Genomic DNA, 18,957 nt, shown 5'->3' with positions numbered 1-18,957 from the left:
TTTTCTCCGTTTTCCTTCGCTTTTCATCATTTTTGCTCAAATTTTCGTGGTAATTTATCGAAAAAAAAAATCAATTTAATAATTTTTGTAATGTTTTATTGCCTGTTCGAACAATTTTCAAAAGAAAATAGCTCATTTTGGGCGAATTTTTGGGATTTTCGAATTTTGTGGGAAATATCTAAATTGTGATTGTTTCCTTCAATCAATGATCTAGAAAATTATTTAAAAATGAGAAAAATTTAAATTACCGCGAAAATTGAGGAAAATTGAAAAAAATTGGGAAAAAGACGAAGGAATATTGAGAAACAAAGGGAATTGAAAAAAAATTAAGAAATAAAATTGAGAAAAATTGGAAGTGAGGAAAGTATCGACTGGCATCAAAATCCGTTTGGCATTAGAATCGACTGGCATTAAAATCCGACTGGCATTAAAATCCGTTAAAGTTCTGATATTCTAAGAATTCTGAAGTTCTGAAATTCTGAGATTTTGAACTTCTGAAATTCTGAGATTTCGAAGTTCTGAAATTCGGAAATTCTCAGATTCTCAGATTCTGAAGTTCCGAAATTTTCAGATTCTCAGACTCTGAAGTTCCGAAATTCTCAGATTCCGAATTCTGAGATTTTCAAGCTCTGAAATTCAGGAATTCAGAAACTTCGTCAAAAAAATTGTACCCCCGAATCACAAACGTTGTACCCCTACATGAAATAAGTTGTACCCCAGAATCATTGGTAGATTGTACCCCCGAATCGTTGTACCCCCGAATTTTTGTACCCACGAATTTTGTACCCACGAATCACCAATTTTGTACCCCTAAATCAGTTGTACCCTCTTGTACCCTCGAATTTTTTGCCTAATTTGATTTAGAAGTGTAAGCTTGAGAAAAAGAAAGAAAACTTACAAAATGTGCTGAATGCTAGAACGTGAAGGATCCCAAAACTTTTCGAAGAATTCGAAACGTCTTGTAGATTTGAAAATATTCGCCAGGCATTGTACGATGCAACGATGAAGACTTTCATCATATCTCCACTTGGCTTCTTCAATCAGGAAATGTAACATTTCGATTCGATGATCCATGTCCAAGTTAGGAACGTCTCTGTCGAAGAAAGCCAATTTTCCGATAAATTTTGCAATTCTTCCCAGAAAAAAATTTAATGCATATTTGCTGCCTTTCTTCAAAAACTTCAGGATAAGCTCGTCAAGAGAGCATTCTCTGATGATTTTCAATTTGTCATTGTGCGACATCTTTCTGTAAAAAACTGTTTGACGTAAAAAGCAAAATTACTGGCTTACTCAAAATAGGAATTCAAAATGTTGAAACATCTGACAAAGTTGTTGTTTCCCAATTCAATTTTTGCTTTGAGCGTTTCAACGGCTATTCCAACAATTGGGACCAGGTTTTCCGGTCCTTCGTTATGCACAAGCAACCTTCCTAAATTCGCCAGCGCGTAATGTGTGATTTTGCTCAACAAATTGGAGCCCGGCCTTAATTTCAACGGATATCTCTTGAGCAAAGATAACATCACATCCCTCAAAAGAGCTTGATTCAGCAAGCTCCACATTTCAATTGGCACAATGCTGAAAACATGAGGAACTGTCAATCAGAGTTTCGTTAAAAAAGGACAGTCATCCTTTATATTAATATCACAGAAACTGGTAATCAAAATTATTTTTATCAAAATAAGAATTATGTTTCCGCTCGAAAAAGAAATATCACTTACATGGTTAATTTGTTTAAAATTTTCATTGCATCCATCAAATCGTCGTTTTCCTGATCCTTTTCCACGACCACCATTTTTATGAAACTGATAACCCCGTCGAGGAGAAGTTGATGTTCTACCTCGGAGAGACTTTCTCTTCCATCAGTTCCATCATATTCCTCGCGGTAAGCTATTTGCTTCATTTCTTCAAGAAGAGTACTGAGAATTTCATCCCTCCGAGAGCTTCCAGGACTACTGATGACATACGTCAGAGAAACAGCGGTTTGCTCAATCGTGGAAATGGACAAGATTCTTGTTCCTCCCATTGTGGGCATTTGCGTTCTTGAAAGAGAAGTGCCTGAGAAAAATCATTGAAATTCTGTTGAGAAAAAATTGATACTCACTGATTAGATTAATTTCTCTTAAATGTGGATGGGTTTGAAGAATCGCTTGGAGACCCGCTTTGTCGATTTTACAATTTTCAATAGTGAGGACTGAGAGCTCCGATAATGGATTGTCGGATTTAATATAAGTTTCCAAATTGTTCGAAGATGGACCCTCGCTGCTGAAAAACGATTTTTTCTCGAAACTTGAGTTTAGAAAAATTTTGAGATTTCGAAAATTAATTCAGAAATAGAATTTACCTCTTCGCGCCATCAATATGAAGCGTTTGTAGAGTCTTCATTTTGCAAATCGCCTCTACATCACTCTCCTTCAATTCGGCACCCGAAACATCGAGGATTTCAAGTTTTTCAAAACTTTTAAGAAACTCGAAAGTGGGAATTTTCGAAAAAGAAAGATCCAGCTCAGTAATATTTTTGAGTAGGCTGCTATCCACGTTGAAATCGGTGTCATTTACTCGAATGTTGCTCAGTGTGAGAGAGCTGAGGTTTGTAAGCACATTCAGCATCTGAAATTCACCAGATTAGTTTGGTGGAACCATTTGATCTTCTCCTATTTGACAATAATCCTATTTTGGTATTTTTTAAATTAATGAATCACAGTGAAAAACTCCAATTAGCCAAGAATAAAATCTTACTCTTTTCACAAAATCTCTCTCGAAACGAGTTGTACGCGGCATTTTGATTGATAGTGTGTTCAATGATTGTTCACTTTCAGTAGAAATCAATTTGCGCAAAATTGGAATGAGTTTGACTTGGCTTTCCTTTGAACCTGAAACGATGATGTAAACACAGTTCTGATAATAATAAAAATGCAATAAAATTACCATCATCTGATTGCACTTCCTTCATATTGAAAAATGGTGAATCCATATTGGAAATAACCAAACTTGCGAGCTCTTGAGCAAAAATCACATCACAGAAGTGTTTGTTGAAGTTTTCGTTGTCAATCGTAACTTTATCGAATCTCAGTCCGCCGAATGTTCCAAAGTCTTCTTCAGAAGTAGCATTGTTTTTTGCTTCGAATGCTCCCTTCAGTTGCTTCGCAAATCGTTTTCCCATTCTTCCTGTGAAATGACGTCCCCCAATCACAGACTCTGCCATCTCTTTCGTGAAATTTCCATTGGATTGTTTTAAGACATCTTGGGAAATTTCGCTTTGGCTCATCTCCAAAACTCTGCTCATTTCGACAAGCTTATCTGCACCATATTCTTTTGCCAAAGCATGTTTCATATTTCCTAAAAACGGTTGATTGGAATTCTTAAGATTCATTTCTATAGCTTGGTAAACACTTTTCTAAAAATAATAATTTCGTACCGTTCAAGTAGAAGTTGGTGATTTTCTTAGTACAAAGTGCATCCAAACGCAACATTGTCGCTTGATTGATTATCTGAAAATGGGATATGGTTCGGTAATATGACAAAACAGATTTCAGAAAGAGTTACTTTTGAGAAGGAGAAAATAATTTAAAACCGATCAAAATATTTTCACTAATTTGTACGATCTTCTTATTGTTGTTGAAAAATTCATTGTTCTTCACGGGCATTCGAATCTCATGAGTTAGTATAAATAGCAGGTAAGGAGATTTACCGAAAAATCTTTTAGTCTGTTGGTATGCCTGTCTGTCTCGGACTTTAACTTAAGTAATTCAAAAGCACGTGAGACTTTTATAATGTATGCAATGTGTTATAAGCTACGGGCTTCTTGAGCCAGTTTGTTGGCTGAGAACGAAAAAAGTTTTCTTAAATCTTCAGAATTTTTGGAAATCATGTTTTTTCCAGAATTGACTCAAATTCCATGTAATTCTCTGGGAACGGTTGAACTCGTATATGATTATCCCTGATAACTGTGTAAATGTAACCTTCCCTATCAAAAGTTAGCGCATTTTCCTTAGCTCTCTTTTTCCTCTTATCTCTCATCTCTCATCATTTTCTGTACGCGTACCACACTACGTAGCATTGAAACAATCCCTGTCTGTTGCGTAATTTACGACTCGCGGCAGACACATCTTAGATTGGGTGGTGCGCTCGTCTTCGTGAATAAATCTCAATCAATATATGCAGATGGGACACACAATGTCCAATCTACCCGCACTGTGCAGACCTCCGTTCTACAAAACATTAATGGGATGGAGTGGGTGAGCACACTCAGGTGGTGGTGACATGTTAAAGCCAGATCATCTCAAAAAAAAAGCAGGTGCCTAATGTAGACTATGTTTACAGAAGGGATGGATAATAGTATAAACGCTCGCGTTGAATGTAAACTTATTTCAGAAATACACGGATAGTCACAAAATCAACGAAACATATTTTTCTAATTTTTAATGAAATATATTTACAAGAAACGCTGATTTCCGGAAACAAATTTTCATAAGAAATTATATGGTCATGTTTATTTTTTCGACACTGATTAGAAAAAACATATTTTGACCCTAAAAATTTATATGATTTTTTAAAAATATGTTCAATTCTGTTATACACAAAAATTCTATAGCAGAAAAAATTAGATCTGACGGATTTTTCCTCTGGAAAAACGGAATGACTCACAAAAAAATAGAAAATTGCTACCACTCCAAAAATTTTTTATGCGAATGATAATTGATACTTCTGAGAAAGTTATTCTATCAAATCCCGTCAAAATTTGTACGAAAAATGGAAATTAGGACACAGCAAAAAAAAGCGTGGTGGACCAAAGGCAGAACCAAAAAAACAATGTCATCTTCTCCCGATTACACCCTAAACCCTTCTTGAGTGTGCAACATTGCTGCTGGCAGCAGAACGTGAGGTATTAGGGTCTACGCGGATCTACAGAGAAGATAAACCAAAAGAAACGTGGCCTATTCAAGGCAGAGCAGACGAACGACGTTTTTTCCCAGATCACACCCCATACCCTCCTTGAGTGTGCGATTTGGTCTGTGGCAACATATGGATAAACAATTAAGTGAATCAAAAGGTTTCTTAGTGGAGTTAGATACGCAAAATGATCGAAATAGGTAACTAGTACAAGCGAAACCACGAAAAAATGCATATACCCTTCAATGACTTTTTTCAAAAGGAGCGCGATAAAGGTAGAGCAAACGTTCTGTCAGACGGAAAAGATAATTTGAATGAAATGTGAGAGCGTGCGCAAGGGATAGCGAGGAAACCCAGAAAGATCTCGTGCCCTGGCGACAAGTCAGGGTCTAAGTGAGAAAAGAGAAATTCTGATTATAAAACACGTTAAGAGGTGTTTTTTCTATCGAACTCATTTAAAGAAATGAGAAAATGTGATGTATATAAAGAAAATCGTGATACTGATTCACAAATTAAGTTATCAGAAAATCACCAATAAACCAGATATTTCAGATCCAAATACTTCCAATCGCAAGTTGTTTTAGATAAAAATATGATAGTTAATAAGGCAACACGCAGTGAAAATCAGGGCACACCAAAGGAAATATGGAGTGGAAATAGGACAGGCAAACGGTGTTATTTTCTCCTTCTGATGACACCCCCAGACCCCGTTCGTGTGCGCAACCTGGCCTGTGGCAACAGAAAGTAGGGTGTCAGGGTTCTCCATAAATCGACGGAGAGGCAGAAGGTGAGAAAAACGGTTAGAGGTGCGGGCAACACACTAGCAAAAACTACCCACGTCGTGTTGACCTCATGTTTGCCGGAAAAAAACCAAAGGGTACGATTGATGATGAGAAGGCTGGGTGAGATGATTGAAAAAGGGAAAAAACAGAATTCAAAAAATGTTCTCAGGAATGATGAAAAAAGAATAAACACCGTCGTTGGAAAAAATGATGAATAAAATCTATCAATCCTACAACACCAAATGGAAGGCAGGGTGTGGCTAAAAAAGGGCGGAGCAAAGGCAGAACAAACAAACAACGCCTTTTTACCTTCTAGATCACACCCCCAACCCCTTTTAGGTGTGCAACATGGCTAATGGCAACTAGTGGGGTATTAGGGTCTCCGTGGATCGAGGCATGGGGATATTCGAAAAAAATTCATTGGGAGAGATGAAAGTGCTTGCCCAGGGATGTCAAATAGTTTTTCAAAATATGGAATGAAAAAAAACAGACGCAAACTACCGTAAGAGCTGTGATGGAAGGGCCCCTAACTGTTCACTTTGAGTCAATTTATCTTGATTTCTGTGAGAGATATGAAACATTTCAACTAATGAATTGTTGATCATTATATCGCGAAATTTTTCAGTTGACACATTTTTGATATTGCACAAATGAGCCGAGAAAAATTAGCTCAACCTTGAGATTAAGGGTCTTACGGTTTGTTCTCAGAAATAATGAAATACTACAAACACCAATGCTACAATAAAATAATTTTCACAAAAATATTCTGTTGGAATTGATGACGTTTGCAACAAACTAGAAACATTATTTTCCGGAATCGAATCGAAAAAAAATTTTTTATGTCCTTGGATCACTAGTCAGTTGAGGAACGTTCTAGTAATAAGGCGGTTCAAAAACTGTATTTTACGCGAATTTTCATAAGTATGTAACCGTTCTATTCCGAACAACCAGTTCTCTGGTTTATCACATAATTAATCTATTTGAACTGGATATTTTCTATGTGACTTATTGAATTGAAACATTGGGAATTACAAGAAACCCCATTAATTTTCAAAAAAAAAAAACAAGATTTCTTGAAGTTTTCAGTTTTGCAGAATTTTTGTTAATTTTCAGAACGCAGCACATACATTGTCCCAAGTAGCAGTTTGCAAAGTTAAATAAAGTTTGAGCATGTTTCGATTCTCAACTTAGTAGGACAAGCGCCCACACACAAGATTGAAGGAATCAAAATATACGGACTCACTTCATTAGTAAGAAGCGAATTATTACTCTCAGTGTATCCAAAAATATCGTAGATCTACTTTTCGAACCACATGCCTACAGTATGGGCCTGCATAAACCACCAAATAAGAATTGTCCATTAAACTTACACTAACAACTTGATGAACCCGTTTTTTCCCATGTACCATCAAATACGAGCATTCAATTGAAGTCCCGAAGTGCCCTTCAAGCGGGGTCATAACGGTTCAAGTTTTAGAATCGAGAGTGCGAAACGGTATAACACATTTTTTTTATTCCCAGAAGGCAAAACAAAATTCCCAGAATGCAAAACAAGCAAATACGAGCTAAATTTCTGCGCGGCATCATTACCTTTGATGCGCCAAAGAAAAGAAACTGACTCATAGGAAAAAGACGTGTGGCCATGGCCGAGTTATTTCTTTAAGAGTTCAGAGAGGTAGATAACAACAAATGTGTTCAAGAAAGGAAACTATAACAATAACCAGTTATAGTTTCAAGACGAACATAAAGGAAGATAAGATAAGATAAAACGAAAAACTGACTGAACAAAAATGGGAATGAGTTGGTAAGATTATTGGGGCACATTCAAAATGGTGATGATCCATATTTCTCGCTAATCAGATATCATCAGCTGTTACTAAACTGACCAGAGAAAATAACAAACACGTCTAGTCTGCTAAAGTCCACTCGTGGACAAAACAGTGTAAACAGGAAGTGAACAAATGGAATTTGAATTCTAAAATGCGAATGACTCATAGCCGCGTATCGCTTGTGTACTTCTTTTCAAGGTTTCTCATTTTTTTCTCGTCAGCAACATTGGTATTAGAATTTTAGAAAAGACTTTCAGAAAATTAAAGATGACCGAAATTATGTATGATCGGTTGCACCAATCCAGTTAATCACACAATTGAAGGGAATATACAGTTTCAATGCAAAACATACATAATTTCAGCTTGCCTGGTTTACTGACTTTTTATTTTATCTTGGTTCCTTTTCTTCTGAATTCTTCATTTCGGGTTTGTTCTTCTAACTTCTTAGGCCCTCGGATTTTCAATATTTTGTTTCATTTTTTAAATTTTAATTATAAGTTATTTCATTTTTTACATTTTCAGTATTTACAAAAAATGGAGTTCAGTGAAAAAAGACTTACATTAAAAACAAGCTTCTAAAATTCCGGGCCGGGCCGGGCCTGAGAAAATTTGCAAAACCGGAGCCCGTTAGACCCGGTGTCAAAAATACTGCATTTTTAAGCCACATTTTGAGCTCCTTGTATAATTTTTCCCAAAATTTTTTGTTTTTTTTTCTAGTTCGTTTTTTTTTCGATCGAAAAAAAATTGAAAAATATTTTTGATCGATAAAAATAAAGTAAAGGTCCTAAAAATAGAAAAGAAACGCAATTTTCGGTTTAATCAAATAATTCAGCTGCTGCTCAATGAAGTACGATCATGAATGATATAAATCTTCTTACGTTTCAAATCGTCTCCAAAACGAATCAATCGGAAACCAACTGGCGAGCTTCCGCGCTTCTTACAGTTCACATGCGTTGTGCATTTACTGTAGTATGCGATACTTATCCTGACTTCTGTGATCTTGGAATTACTGGATCTACCTGAGCAACAGCCTGGGCAATTGAGGACAGCCTGAGCAATTGTTTTTATTCTGTGCGGAATGTTATTGAACAGTCTCATCCAACGTTCATCTTTAACACGTCTCAAGCGATAGTGATTCCGTATTCAACTACCTTCCCAGGCAGTTTTGACAGTAACTAACTATAAACTATTGCAGCTTACAAAGTTTTCTTGTTGGTAGGTTTTAGCAGTGATCTAAAAAACAAAAGAGATCACTTTTTTGTAACTCTGTTTCAAAATAGACAAACATTTTTGTTGGAATTGTATTGCATAGCATGTGAACTTTTTTCAGTTCACTTTCGGCATTTTCAGGAGTATGAACACTCGTCTGTCACATTTCCGATCACTTTGAAAATTTTACAATCAATCTTGATTGAAAATTTTTCTTTCGAGGAATTTTCTGAAAATTCCTAGTCCTTCAGCTACTTGCTAATTTCTGACAACCACATGTTTTTTTCCCTTTTTTTAGTACAAGAACGGCCTAAAAAGAAACGTCTTTCAAAAATCGGCGAATAGCTGAAAAAACACTGAACTTTAACAAATCTGTGAAGGTTTGATTCTAGGTATATTTTAAACCGTTCTGAGTTTTCAAAATGATCGGAAACTTGACGGTCGAGCGGCCCATACTCCCAGGGGGCATCGAAATAGAGGGCATTGTGCTCAAAGGGGGCATACACTCACAGGGGTCACTAACTCATAGGGGGCACCCTGAAGTTGTCTCTTATGGGGCATCCCACCATGTCTCATAGGGGGCATCGAATCTTTAAGAAAAAAGCCTGTTGATTTGTCTTACCTTGTTTAAGTTTTGCATGATGTTCAAATGAATCAAAACCGCATTACTTTTCGACCAACCCAATAATAAAGTAACTCCTAACTCTCAACTTTGAGGCAATTTATCTTGGTTTCTATGAAATATACCAGCAGGTTACTTTTCGATATTTTCCACACGAAGCGAAATATATGGATAATGGTTCACGATTTGGGAAGCATTCTATTAGAATGTTTACGATAGTATATTTTACTGGAATTCTTTAATAAAATTTTGTTTTTCAGATTTGAATGGTTTGATGAGAAAACAGTTGATGAGAACACAAAAGCGGGTCCAATTACCAGCCACAGATATGTCGTCAGAGAAACATAACCATGTGGCATCGGTTCTGATTCAAGAGGCGACTTTCCGATTTGGAGTATGGGATAAGACAGAGGAAGGGTTTTTGAAAATGTTGGAATAGTGAGCAGATTTTCAAAATCTCTATAAATTTGTGAAAATTTGATATTATCCTACATCATATTGTATTGTCTTTTTTTATCACACTGAAAAGTTCTGAATCTTGTTTCTTTTTGTTTTATATGATAAATATTGTCCTCGTATTTTTCATTGTTTTTATTGCTCTTTTTCAATCGTATACATGTTATTTATATTCCTGTCAAGTCTTCATTTTTGTGAAGAATACAACGTAAGAAACAGGGGAGCACAATTAATGAGAGTCAAAAACTATGATCGGTCAAGAATTGCCAGCAACACCCGACCAGTTCTTTTTTGTTGCAAATCAGCCCTGGTTGAAAACATCGTATGTAATGGGTCCAAAATTATGGTCGGCTAAAATCTATCAATAACATTCGACGTGTTATTTTCTTTCAGCTCTTGTAGGTGCAAAAAACGAACCCATTGAGGCAACAATAAGAATGGTCCTAAAAGGTAAGGAAATAATGCTATCGAACTAATCCACCTGTTTTCGAAGGACAAAAAATGGAAGGTAGACACACGATCTACGTGTTCTGGCCCTCCCTCCAGTTGCTCATGTGAGGTAGAACGTGCTAACCAGGGGTTGGTTTTGTGGGACACTAGAGACTGCTTATTGACTAGTCAAAGTCAATACACCCTCTTCGATTCGGACCCACCATTCTCTTTGCCTCCTCTGTGTCTTTTGGGTTATTCGCCACGTCAGAAGACACCTTTTTTCTTGATAAGTTGTCCTCTCTCTCTCTCTTTATGTCTTTCACTCGCTTTCCAATAATTGTTTTCTTCTCTGCAATCTGCTTTATATTTTCAGAACTGCAAAATGAAACTTTTCGAATATCCTTATTTGGTCCAGAGAGAGATTCTCCAAAACATCGATTATCAGAATCTATTTCTTCTTTCGTTTGTCTCGACGAAAATGAAGAAGTTGATCAAATTAACTCAAAGCAATAGATTCAAAAATATCAGATCTCTCAGATATACATGTAATGATACAAATAAACAACCGTTTGTTGATATTTCACCTAAGCAGGGTCGGAGAGAAGTTTTGATAAAAATTGTGGAACGCCAGACGACTAAAAATGATTATTTTCCGTTGAACGTATCTGGAAAAATTATTTATTTTAGGTGAGTTGCAATGAACAAGAAATTATTAAAATTATTTTTTCAGAATATCCGATAAATTCGAACCGCTTCTTGTAGCATCTTTTGAACCGGATGAGAGCAGATCTGTCATCGAATCGATTCACAATCATAATTTTCATCTATTCGGCAATTCTGTGGAGTATTTGTGGAGAACAGACGACTGTGAGAATATTATTCCGCAGCTCCAAAACATATTCGCTTGTGTTGAAGTTATGGATATTGACCCGGATTACGCCAACCTTGAACACTTTTTCTCAGAATCTCCAAACTTGAAATACATTATGTTTTACGCGTTGGGATACACAGAACCATTCAGTCCGAATTCTAAAGCCTATCAGGCAGAATGTGTTGAAGTAGTTCAACCCAATAGCACTATTCCTTTTGTTTTACGTCATTTTCAAGGGAAACAAGCAATTTTAAGATGCCGCGAATACGAAACTTCAGATTTGACAGAGTTTGTGAATAGATGGAAATCAGGAGAATCTTTTCAAACGTTGGAACACCTCAGTTGTAAACGTTACTCGAATGCTCTCCCCCAGAACGAAATTCTGAACGTAATTGGAGCAAAGCATATTGATGTTACCAAAACACCACCGACGTACACTGTGCCCAAAATGTGAGTTGTTTAATATTTTGTAAACACTCTAATAAAGTGACCCCAAACTATCAACTTTTCATCTCGGTTCCTATGAAAAACATTAAAAAGTAGTCAACTACTTTTCTTTTTTTTCTACACGCTTTGCTAGTTGAAGATTTTTGTAATGTTTCACATGGTGCTAGGATTAGGGATTCAAAGTACACGATTTGGAAAGCATTCCATTAGAGTGTTGATGATGTAGTTTTTAGGATAGCTTTTTAATAAAATGTTGTTCTCCAGATACTCATGGACAAACACAAACACAAACACGGGTACATTTTCCAGCCACATATATGTCGTCAGAGAATCAGATAATCATGTAGCATCCGTTCTGATTCAAGAGAAGGTATTCAGATTTGGAGTGTGGGACATGACAGAAGAAAAGTTTTTGAGAATGGTGGAATAGTTAGGAGTTTTTCGAAATAACTACCAATTCGTGGAAATTTTTATTTCATCTTACATCCTATCGTATTGTCTTTTTTGTCGTATTGCATAATGTTAAAATGTGTTTTCTCCTATTACCCACGATAATTACCTTTTTTTATTTCTTTATCTTTTTTTTACTTGTAATGAATCCCAATATATGTTTTTTTGTATTCCAATATCAAATCGTTGTTTTTGCAAACGAATGAAACGTGAAAAATATGCCTACAATGAGTCACAGTTCAAAACTGTGGTCAGCCAAAATCTATTAATGATATCCGATCTGTCGGAATAGTTCTGATTTTGTCCAGCCCTGCTTGACACAGTTAAATTGTGTGAATCAATGAAAAAAAACAAATGGGCTATTTTTTTCCAGATTTTCATGATATAGTCTAGTTTTTTTCTTGTGAAATTCATTTTTCCAAAGCTCTGCTATCTTTTTCCATGTAGAAAAATACATACGACGTCATATAAAAAACTGAATGCTTCTTCCAAATTTGTTTTCCGTTTCTCATAATCTTTTGAAATCTCAAAACAAAAAAAAACACAACAGAACAATTTGAACTTGGCCTGTGTGTGTTGTTCCGCATAATCTTTGGTTCTTTTTTGATGTTTGAACATTGAGTTCTTACTCTTTTTCTGTATGTTTTTGTTAAAAACGTCTAAATGGAATGGAGAAATTTCTAGGTGTGATTTTTTCTCGTTTCTCTTCTTGTTTTTTGTTTAAAGATTAATATGTAATCGTGGGCTTCTTGCGATTTAAAAAAGTGCTGGTTCCGGTATAACATATTTTCTCCTCGCATTTCAAAGAATATCTAAAGGAATTTTTTCTCCCTTTTCACCGGCAAATCAGGCAATAATAGCAAATCAATAGAGACACATGCCGTCCAAAAGTCTTTCTGTTTGGCGTCTGCGTTTCTGACACACATTTTATCTCTCACTCGTTTCACTTTATCCCGAACAATTTCGATCGCGTTTTCAGTTTCGTTGATGGCCAGTTCCAATGGTTTTTGGTTTATTTCACTTCACTTGGGTTGTTGCTTTGGGTTTCCTGCATTCTTAAACCGAATTCGTTAGAAATTTTGATTTCTTCTGGTTATTTTTTCCTCAAATTTAGAGTTTGAAGGTTGTTTCTCGTGTTATTACCTGACATTTTTCATGTAACCCTTGATTGATTCTTTTTCTCACACTTTCTCATGTCCATTCATATTTAATTATCGATTTTCAGTTTCTGACTCATCGATTTCGCAATATCCCAACGAGAGAGCACACTGCTCGTTGGCTCTCTCTCCCTTTCTTCTTTGTTATATACAACAGAAACTCAGTTCAGTTTGTTATACTCATGAGTTTAAAAATGTTGGTTTTGGCTCTTTTCGGTAAGAAATGAAGGAAGAATAAAGCAAAATGAGGATATATTTCTTTTAGGTCTCATCTCCACAGTGTCTGGAGCAAAATGGCCGAATACGACAACAATGATGACAACGACAGATGGAGCTGGAAAATCATCAATTTCAGGTTGGTCTGGTGCCTTATGAGAAAATAGTATGAGCAACAAAAAAAACTTTTTAAGCCAAAAATATGACTTCATAACTGAAATTTCATATTTCAGGAATGTGGGTGACATGCCACACATCGTTGGAAAACTGCTTGGAGGCGTGCTACATGAGCTGCTACATTACGGATTTGTGCAATGACGAGCCGGATATGGCCGCTTGTGCTCCAGGGTTGACACAGTAAGTTTCAGTAAAATTGGGAAGAAATAGTTTGGAGGAAAAAAGGAGAAACATTGTATCAAATGCATCAAAAATCGGTTCAGGGTGCTATAATATTATTAATTTGAACTGGGAAATTCAATTAAAGATTTTTTCAAGCTTCTACGTTTAAATTAGGAAATTTCTTTTACAAACATTTTGAGTTAACATCTCCGAGTTCAACGAATTTGAAAAACACCGTAAACACTAACAGAACGCCACCCAAACATTTGATTTTCAGACCATGTATCTCATTGTCTAAGAAAGATATCGGAAAGTGGTCAACAGATAAAATATTGAACAGAATATCACCAACATTTTATCAGTTGACAACATTTTGACATCTTTCACAGGGAATGAGATAAGCGAGCTCAAAGCAGAGGATCTGGGTGACGTTTTATTAAGGTGTTCGCAATAAGTCTTGTGGTATGAATTAAAATTTTTACTGAATTCGCACGGGATCAAAATTAGAAGTTTCAGGCTTTTTCGGTGTGAGAGTCTCTTTTGATATGGCGCCTGAATTTGAAATTCTATTTTTTGTTCTTTCCACTTTTTCGTTAGATACACAAAACACCGAAAAGTCAATAGTGATGACTAACTAAGCGGGAGCTCTGAGCTCACTGCTCATTCCCCTTCATTTCCGTATTTCTTACTGTACCTTGCTACCTCCTTACTGTCTTTCATCATGGATGATCCAACATTTGACAAAGTTAGTGACAAAATATTCCTATCTGGAATTGACTGTTTACTCCAACGAATGGGAACGGCTCGAAAGATCTACGAATGGTCAACTGATCATCAAGACTTGTGTACTGATGTGGATTGGACGTAAGGCTGTTATTTTTTTTCACTATTCAAAGTTCTGAGAATGAAGGAGGAAATAGAAGGGAAAAAAGAGTGAGCCCGTGTATTTCGCAATAGGGGAAATGCCCACGGGCTCGAAGCACATGGCATGACTCACTTGTTTCTGGGAAAGTGAATATCAGACAAACTCCGCCCATTTGTCAAAGTGGGAGTGAAAATAGAGGAGCCGAATTTGGTAGTAATACTAGTTGGACTCAATTCGACTCTAATATTTTCTTGTGTCCTTGAAATAATTGCCATCGGAGCGAGCGACCACTTAGAAAAACACTAGTAGGAAAGATTCCTAGAGAATTGTGTATGTACTGAGATCTTTCGAAATACTCTCTAGTTCAAATGTTCGTCCTTTCAACTCGAAAGTTTGGTCAATATTTTTTAGTTCTAGAGTTTTAGGATCACTGTAACTTTTTAAATATTCTCAGAAAATTTGTTTATTTTCTTCAATTAAGTTTACCTAAAACAGAATCGTCCAATTTTCATTTTAGCCTATCTCAAAATAAAATGATGCCCCATTTCCTCTTTTTTGGCTCATTACACTCAGTTGTTTTGTTCTCTGCCATTTCCTTTCTCGCTCCAATTCGTCTCTCACTTGCTCGTTGAAATCGATAGATTTGCCTGGCGCTCTGGCTCCTCAAATGGCTCCCGTCGTCCGGCTTGCGTGAAACACAGAGTGACAGAGTGCTCCTCATTTTTTTTCGTCTTCTCCCAACTTGCTCGTACCCTTTCCAAATCAAAGTTTTGTCTTATCAGAGTGCTGCCATGTCCGCTGGTGATCCGGCAATCTGGGAATCGGTGTTGGCACTCGATGTGTGGGCGATCCTAGTATGGGTATACGATCATCTGCCATTTGAGATCAAATCATACATTTGGTAAAAACTGGGAAATATTGTGGCATCACCTATATAAAAATTCGAAAAAAAAATAAAATTACAAAGATCAAGTATTAATTCATGAAATTGCATTTTTCAGGATGGTGATCCTCACTCTGCTGTTTGTCATCTTTTTGACAACGTGCTGTGGAGTCCTGTGCTTCTTTGCTCCATGCTGTTGTTGTGCAATCATTTACAAAGGATACCGTGCTCGCCAAGCTGGTCGGCGGAATCGCAACGAAGCGGACAATATTGCATATCCATCGGCCCCACCTCTTTTGGCAAAAGTTTGAATTTAATCGTGACTTGGTTAATCTTCTGATTCTCATCTCTCTTTTTTCCCTACAAATTCCCCTCGATTCTTCCGTTTCTTTGTTATCATTTGTAGCAATACAACTTACCTATTTGCTCCATCCATCTGAATAATTTTTCCCTCCACCAGAGATTCTCCCCATTCTCAGTTTTTGTCTTCTTCGCCACACTCCATCACGGGTGATTCCCGCCACTGTACAGATTCCAATCTTCGTCACATAATAAACTAGAATAGTTGACCTGGTTTATCAGAATAAAATTCCTAAAAACTCCACATTGCTAATTTTCAACAGAAAGTTTGTAAATTTCATGTCGTTATTTAGATAAACTGCGAAAAAGGCAACACGTTCCGCAAAAAAATCAAAGGATGGACCAATTTGACTGAAACTTTAGGGAGAAAACCGATACTTATTGTCAGTCGAAGAGTATTTGGTGTTTTTGCTGGTTACCTAAATACTCTAATGAATATTTGATTTATTGGTAATTTCAAGACATTTCCGTTAGTTTTCATAAATTTTGGTAAAAAATAAGAATTAAAAAGTACACCGTGAAAATTATCTGAATGTGAGCTGCTGCTCTATGAGCTAATTAAACATAGCAAAAATCAAAAACGAACTCTGCGTTCGGGGGGAACCGAACCCCCGTCGAATGCTTGGAAGGCATCCATGCTGACCATTACACCACGAACGCGCACGTTCTAACACTCTTATGTATTATATGAAGAGATGCTAAGGCAACAGTATTTCCATACATGGAAATGATTTAACAACATTTTTTGGAAACAGGTTTTTCATGGAACCCTCACGTTTTTGTCCAGGATTATCATCCCCGGCATCCTTTTTTCTGAAGAAAGCCAGCGTTCGTGGTGTAATGGTCAGCATGGATGCCTTCCAAGCATTCGACGGGGGTTCGATTCCCCCCGAATGCATGAATTTTTTGTGTGCGTGTTTTTTTTAAATCAGTGTGGTAATGGATGGTGTTCTCTTTATTCTTTTCATTATTTCCTTCTTTGTATGTTTGTTCCTTTCGTCCTAATCTACAAGACTAGACACAATCGACATTTGGCCTGGGTGACGTCATAAATCTGCATCTAGACTATCTGGTCGACCCCAACTGTATCGATTTACTGGTTTGGACAGCGTCCACCACACACCACACTCGATAAGCGTCTGTACGTTCGATGGTCCGCTCTTTGACCTAATTTTCTCTGCGTCTCTTCACACCATTATCTATCGTTGTTTCTTAGGCGCCTGTTCTCCTCCGTCGTATGCTATTGCGTGTCTTGGAAGATGAATCTTTTAACACACGGGATACAACGCGGCCCTCCACCCAACACAACGCAACACAGAACCGACCGACCGACCGTGTTTGCGTACACAGCAAACGCGCTCCGCTGGACTTATATTTTCGAACAAGACCATTTTCCACAAAAAATGATTGATTTCTTCTCCTAGTTTTTGTTTTTCGCGCTCAATGTCAAATAAATCAATAATTTTTGGTTTCAGATACAATTATGATTACTCGTCACGCTGGGAAAAGAAAACCAATCAATCAACCAATGAACAGAAACCATCCAAACGTCGAATCTTTGTCGAGTTTCATTATTATGGGACCCGATGATTTGTTGCCTGTGAAGACTGAAGAGGTTGGTGCTAGTCGGTTTTTATTTTATAAATTTGTATTTTTTTCAGGTTTTTAATGAAATTGCTCCATCAATGTCAGAAGAGACCAAACCGGAGAATTTATTGCCTGCGCACAGTAGAGTGGTGAGTTCTACGTGAATTGAAGTGAAAATCACGATAAACCTGCTCTTCAGCTCCCACATAATACTTCGCTAGCCCATCAAGCCTATCCGACTGAAGAAAAACCTGCTGAGATAAAAATGGTACACAAATTTTGCTCATCGTTGTCTTGATTGGCTTATTTTCAGAGCGGAGGAGAATTCTCCGCATCGACAAGTAACCTGATAAAAGAAGAAGATTACGAAGATTCAGCAGAATGGTTCAGGAGAAACGACGAAAAACTAATGGCTTATAGACGTGCTCAAGAAGCGGAATTTTTGGCAATGAACCCAGTTGAAGGCAGTATCCAGCCGAAAAGGAAAGAAACATCGATTAAAAAAGCGCCGACTCCTCTGAAAGCAGCAACCGTCAAACCAACTTACAATGTTGTGCAGAAGTATTTGATAATGGACAGAAAAAAAGAGTATTCGACTTTTCAAGGACCTTCTTCTTCCACAACGAAACTCTACGTTGCCAAACCTCTCAGAACACGAGATTCTTCTGAACCAGTGAGTTCTTCTGAAGAATTATTCAAAGATCCACCGCCACTCTATTATACAAAAGGACACCACTCTAAATACCGCGAACAAAATAAGAAGAGAGCTCGAAAAAATGAACTTTTTCACCAATCGAGAGGAAGGAATCCAACGAATATCGCCGATGTGGAGGGCGAATATCCAGTTAACCCTGCACACGTTCCGTGGAATCCTCCAAAAGGAGCTAGAAAACTCAGCGCATATCAAGCGAGGAAAACAAATGAGGCTTTAGCTGTGAACCGACGTGAAGAAATATCAAAAAAAGTGCCAACGCCTACTAGAAGAAATGTCCCATACCAGGGTCCAGCCTTGTTGGTGGGCTCAAATCAAAAGGTGTCTGCTGCTTCAGCTGCAAAAATGAGCAAGCTCAAAGATGTGTACCAAGTCAATCAAGAAGTAGACGCTATAGTCGATTACGGATACGGAACAATGGAAGATGAGATGGCTTACTATGACGTTCAACATGAGGAGACTCCAGAGTACAAGTATGTGCCTGCGGCCGATATGAATGCATATGAAGAAAAACCCAAGACGTTTGATATGGACGGTTTGACAGCTGAAGTCAAAGAAGAGGTAACATTTTGAGTGAAGCTTTTGAGACAAACTGACTTTTTCAGGAATTTTTGTACAACGAACCGACGTCTTCCGGAACCGCCTCATACAACAACGCATCACATCAAAGACATGGAATGCGATGATTTTTTCTCGAGCAAAGTCTATAAAAAAATATCCTGTGATTGTTATTATCGTTGTCATTGTTAGTTTATCTTGTTGGCATTATTTGTAATTTATTCAATATGAATTGATTTGTCAAATTGGTTTAATTTTTGAGCTGTTTTATCTTGTTTACTACCCATTATTG

At 37.0% G+C, this 18,957-nt stretch overlaps 4 protein-coding genes and 2 non-coding genes across 6 annotated transcripts in view; 4 read left to right on the top strand and 2 right to left on the bottom strand.

Moving 5' to 3' along the window:
• CBG16793 overlaps positions 1 to 3,470 on the bottom strand; it is a gene marked incomplete at both ends in the record, with an annotated part of 4,928 nt that extends 1,458 nt beyond the window's left edge. The window contains 8 exons of the mRNA XM_002645059.1: positions 899 to 1,246; positions 1,291 to 1,575; positions 1,719 to 2,055; positions 2,102 to 2,262; positions 2,342 to 2,607; positions 2,737 to 2,870; positions 2,926 to 3,336; positions 3,416 to 3,470. Of these exons, the coding sequence (XP_002645105.1) occupies positions 899 to 1,246; positions 1,291 to 1,575; positions 1,719 to 2,055; positions 2,102 to 2,262; positions 2,342 to 2,607; positions 2,737 to 2,870; positions 2,926 to 3,336; positions 3,416 to 3,470 (1,997 nt within the window). The remainder of the gene's footprint in view (positions 1 to 898; positions 1,247 to 1,290; positions 1,576 to 1,718; positions 2,056 to 2,101; positions 2,263 to 2,341; positions 2,608 to 2,736; positions 2,871 to 2,925; positions 3,337 to 3,415) is intronic.
• Positions 3,471 to 4,173: 703 nt separating this feature from the next.
• Positions 4,174 to 5,638, top strand: CBG27828 (the record flags this gene model as incomplete). The annotated part of the gene is made up of 2 exons (XM_045240013.1): positions 4,174 to 4,235; positions 5,443 to 5,638. The coding sequence occupies 2 exons, from the start codon at positions 4,174 to 4,176 to the stop codon at positions 5,636 to 5,638; spliced, it is 258 nt and encodes an 85-aa protein (XP_045099899.1).
• A 7,701-nt stretch (positions 5,639 to 13,339) lies between these two features.
• Positions 13,340 to 15,759, top strand: CBG16791 (the record flags this gene model as incomplete). The annotated part of the gene is made up of 4 exons (XM_002645058.2): positions 13,340 to 13,361; positions 13,411 to 13,500; positions 13,595 to 13,718; positions 15,567 to 15,759. The coding sequence occupies 4 exons, from the start codon at positions 13,340 to 13,342 to the stop codon at positions 15,757 to 15,759; spliced, it is 429 nt and encodes a 142-aa protein (XP_002645104.2).
• A 637-nt stretch (positions 15,760 to 16,396) lies between these two features.
• Positions 16,397 to 16,468, bottom strand: CBG28373. The gene has a single exon. It is a non-coding gene (tRNA).
• Positions 16,469 to 16,634: 166 nt separating this feature from the next.
• CBG28650 lies at positions 16,635 to 16,706 on the top strand. The gene has a single exon. It is a non-coding gene (tRNA).
• Positions 16,707 to 17,291: 585 nt separating this feature from the next.
• Positions 17,292 to 18,793, top strand: CBG27827 (the record flags this gene model as incomplete). The annotated part of the gene is made up of 3 exons (XM_045240012.1): positions 17,292 to 17,423; positions 17,709 to 18,668; positions 18,713 to 18,793. The coding sequence occupies 3 exons, from the start codon at positions 17,292 to 17,294 to the stop codon at positions 18,791 to 18,793; spliced, it is 1,173 nt and encodes a 390-aa protein (XP_045099898.1).
• Between the last annotated feature and the right edge of the window lie 164 nt (positions 18,794 to 18,957).

This window comes from Caenorhabditis briggsae, assembly GCF_000004555.2.
Source record: "Caenorhabditis briggsae complete genome, chrX, whole genome shotgun sequence".
NCBI lineage: Eukaryota > Metazoa > Nematoda > Chromadorea > Rhabditida > Rhabditidae > Caenorhabditis > Caenorhabditis briggsae.
The sequence above is the reverse complement of the archived record's forward strand: the minus strand, read 5'-3'. Positions and strand labels throughout refer to the sequence as shown.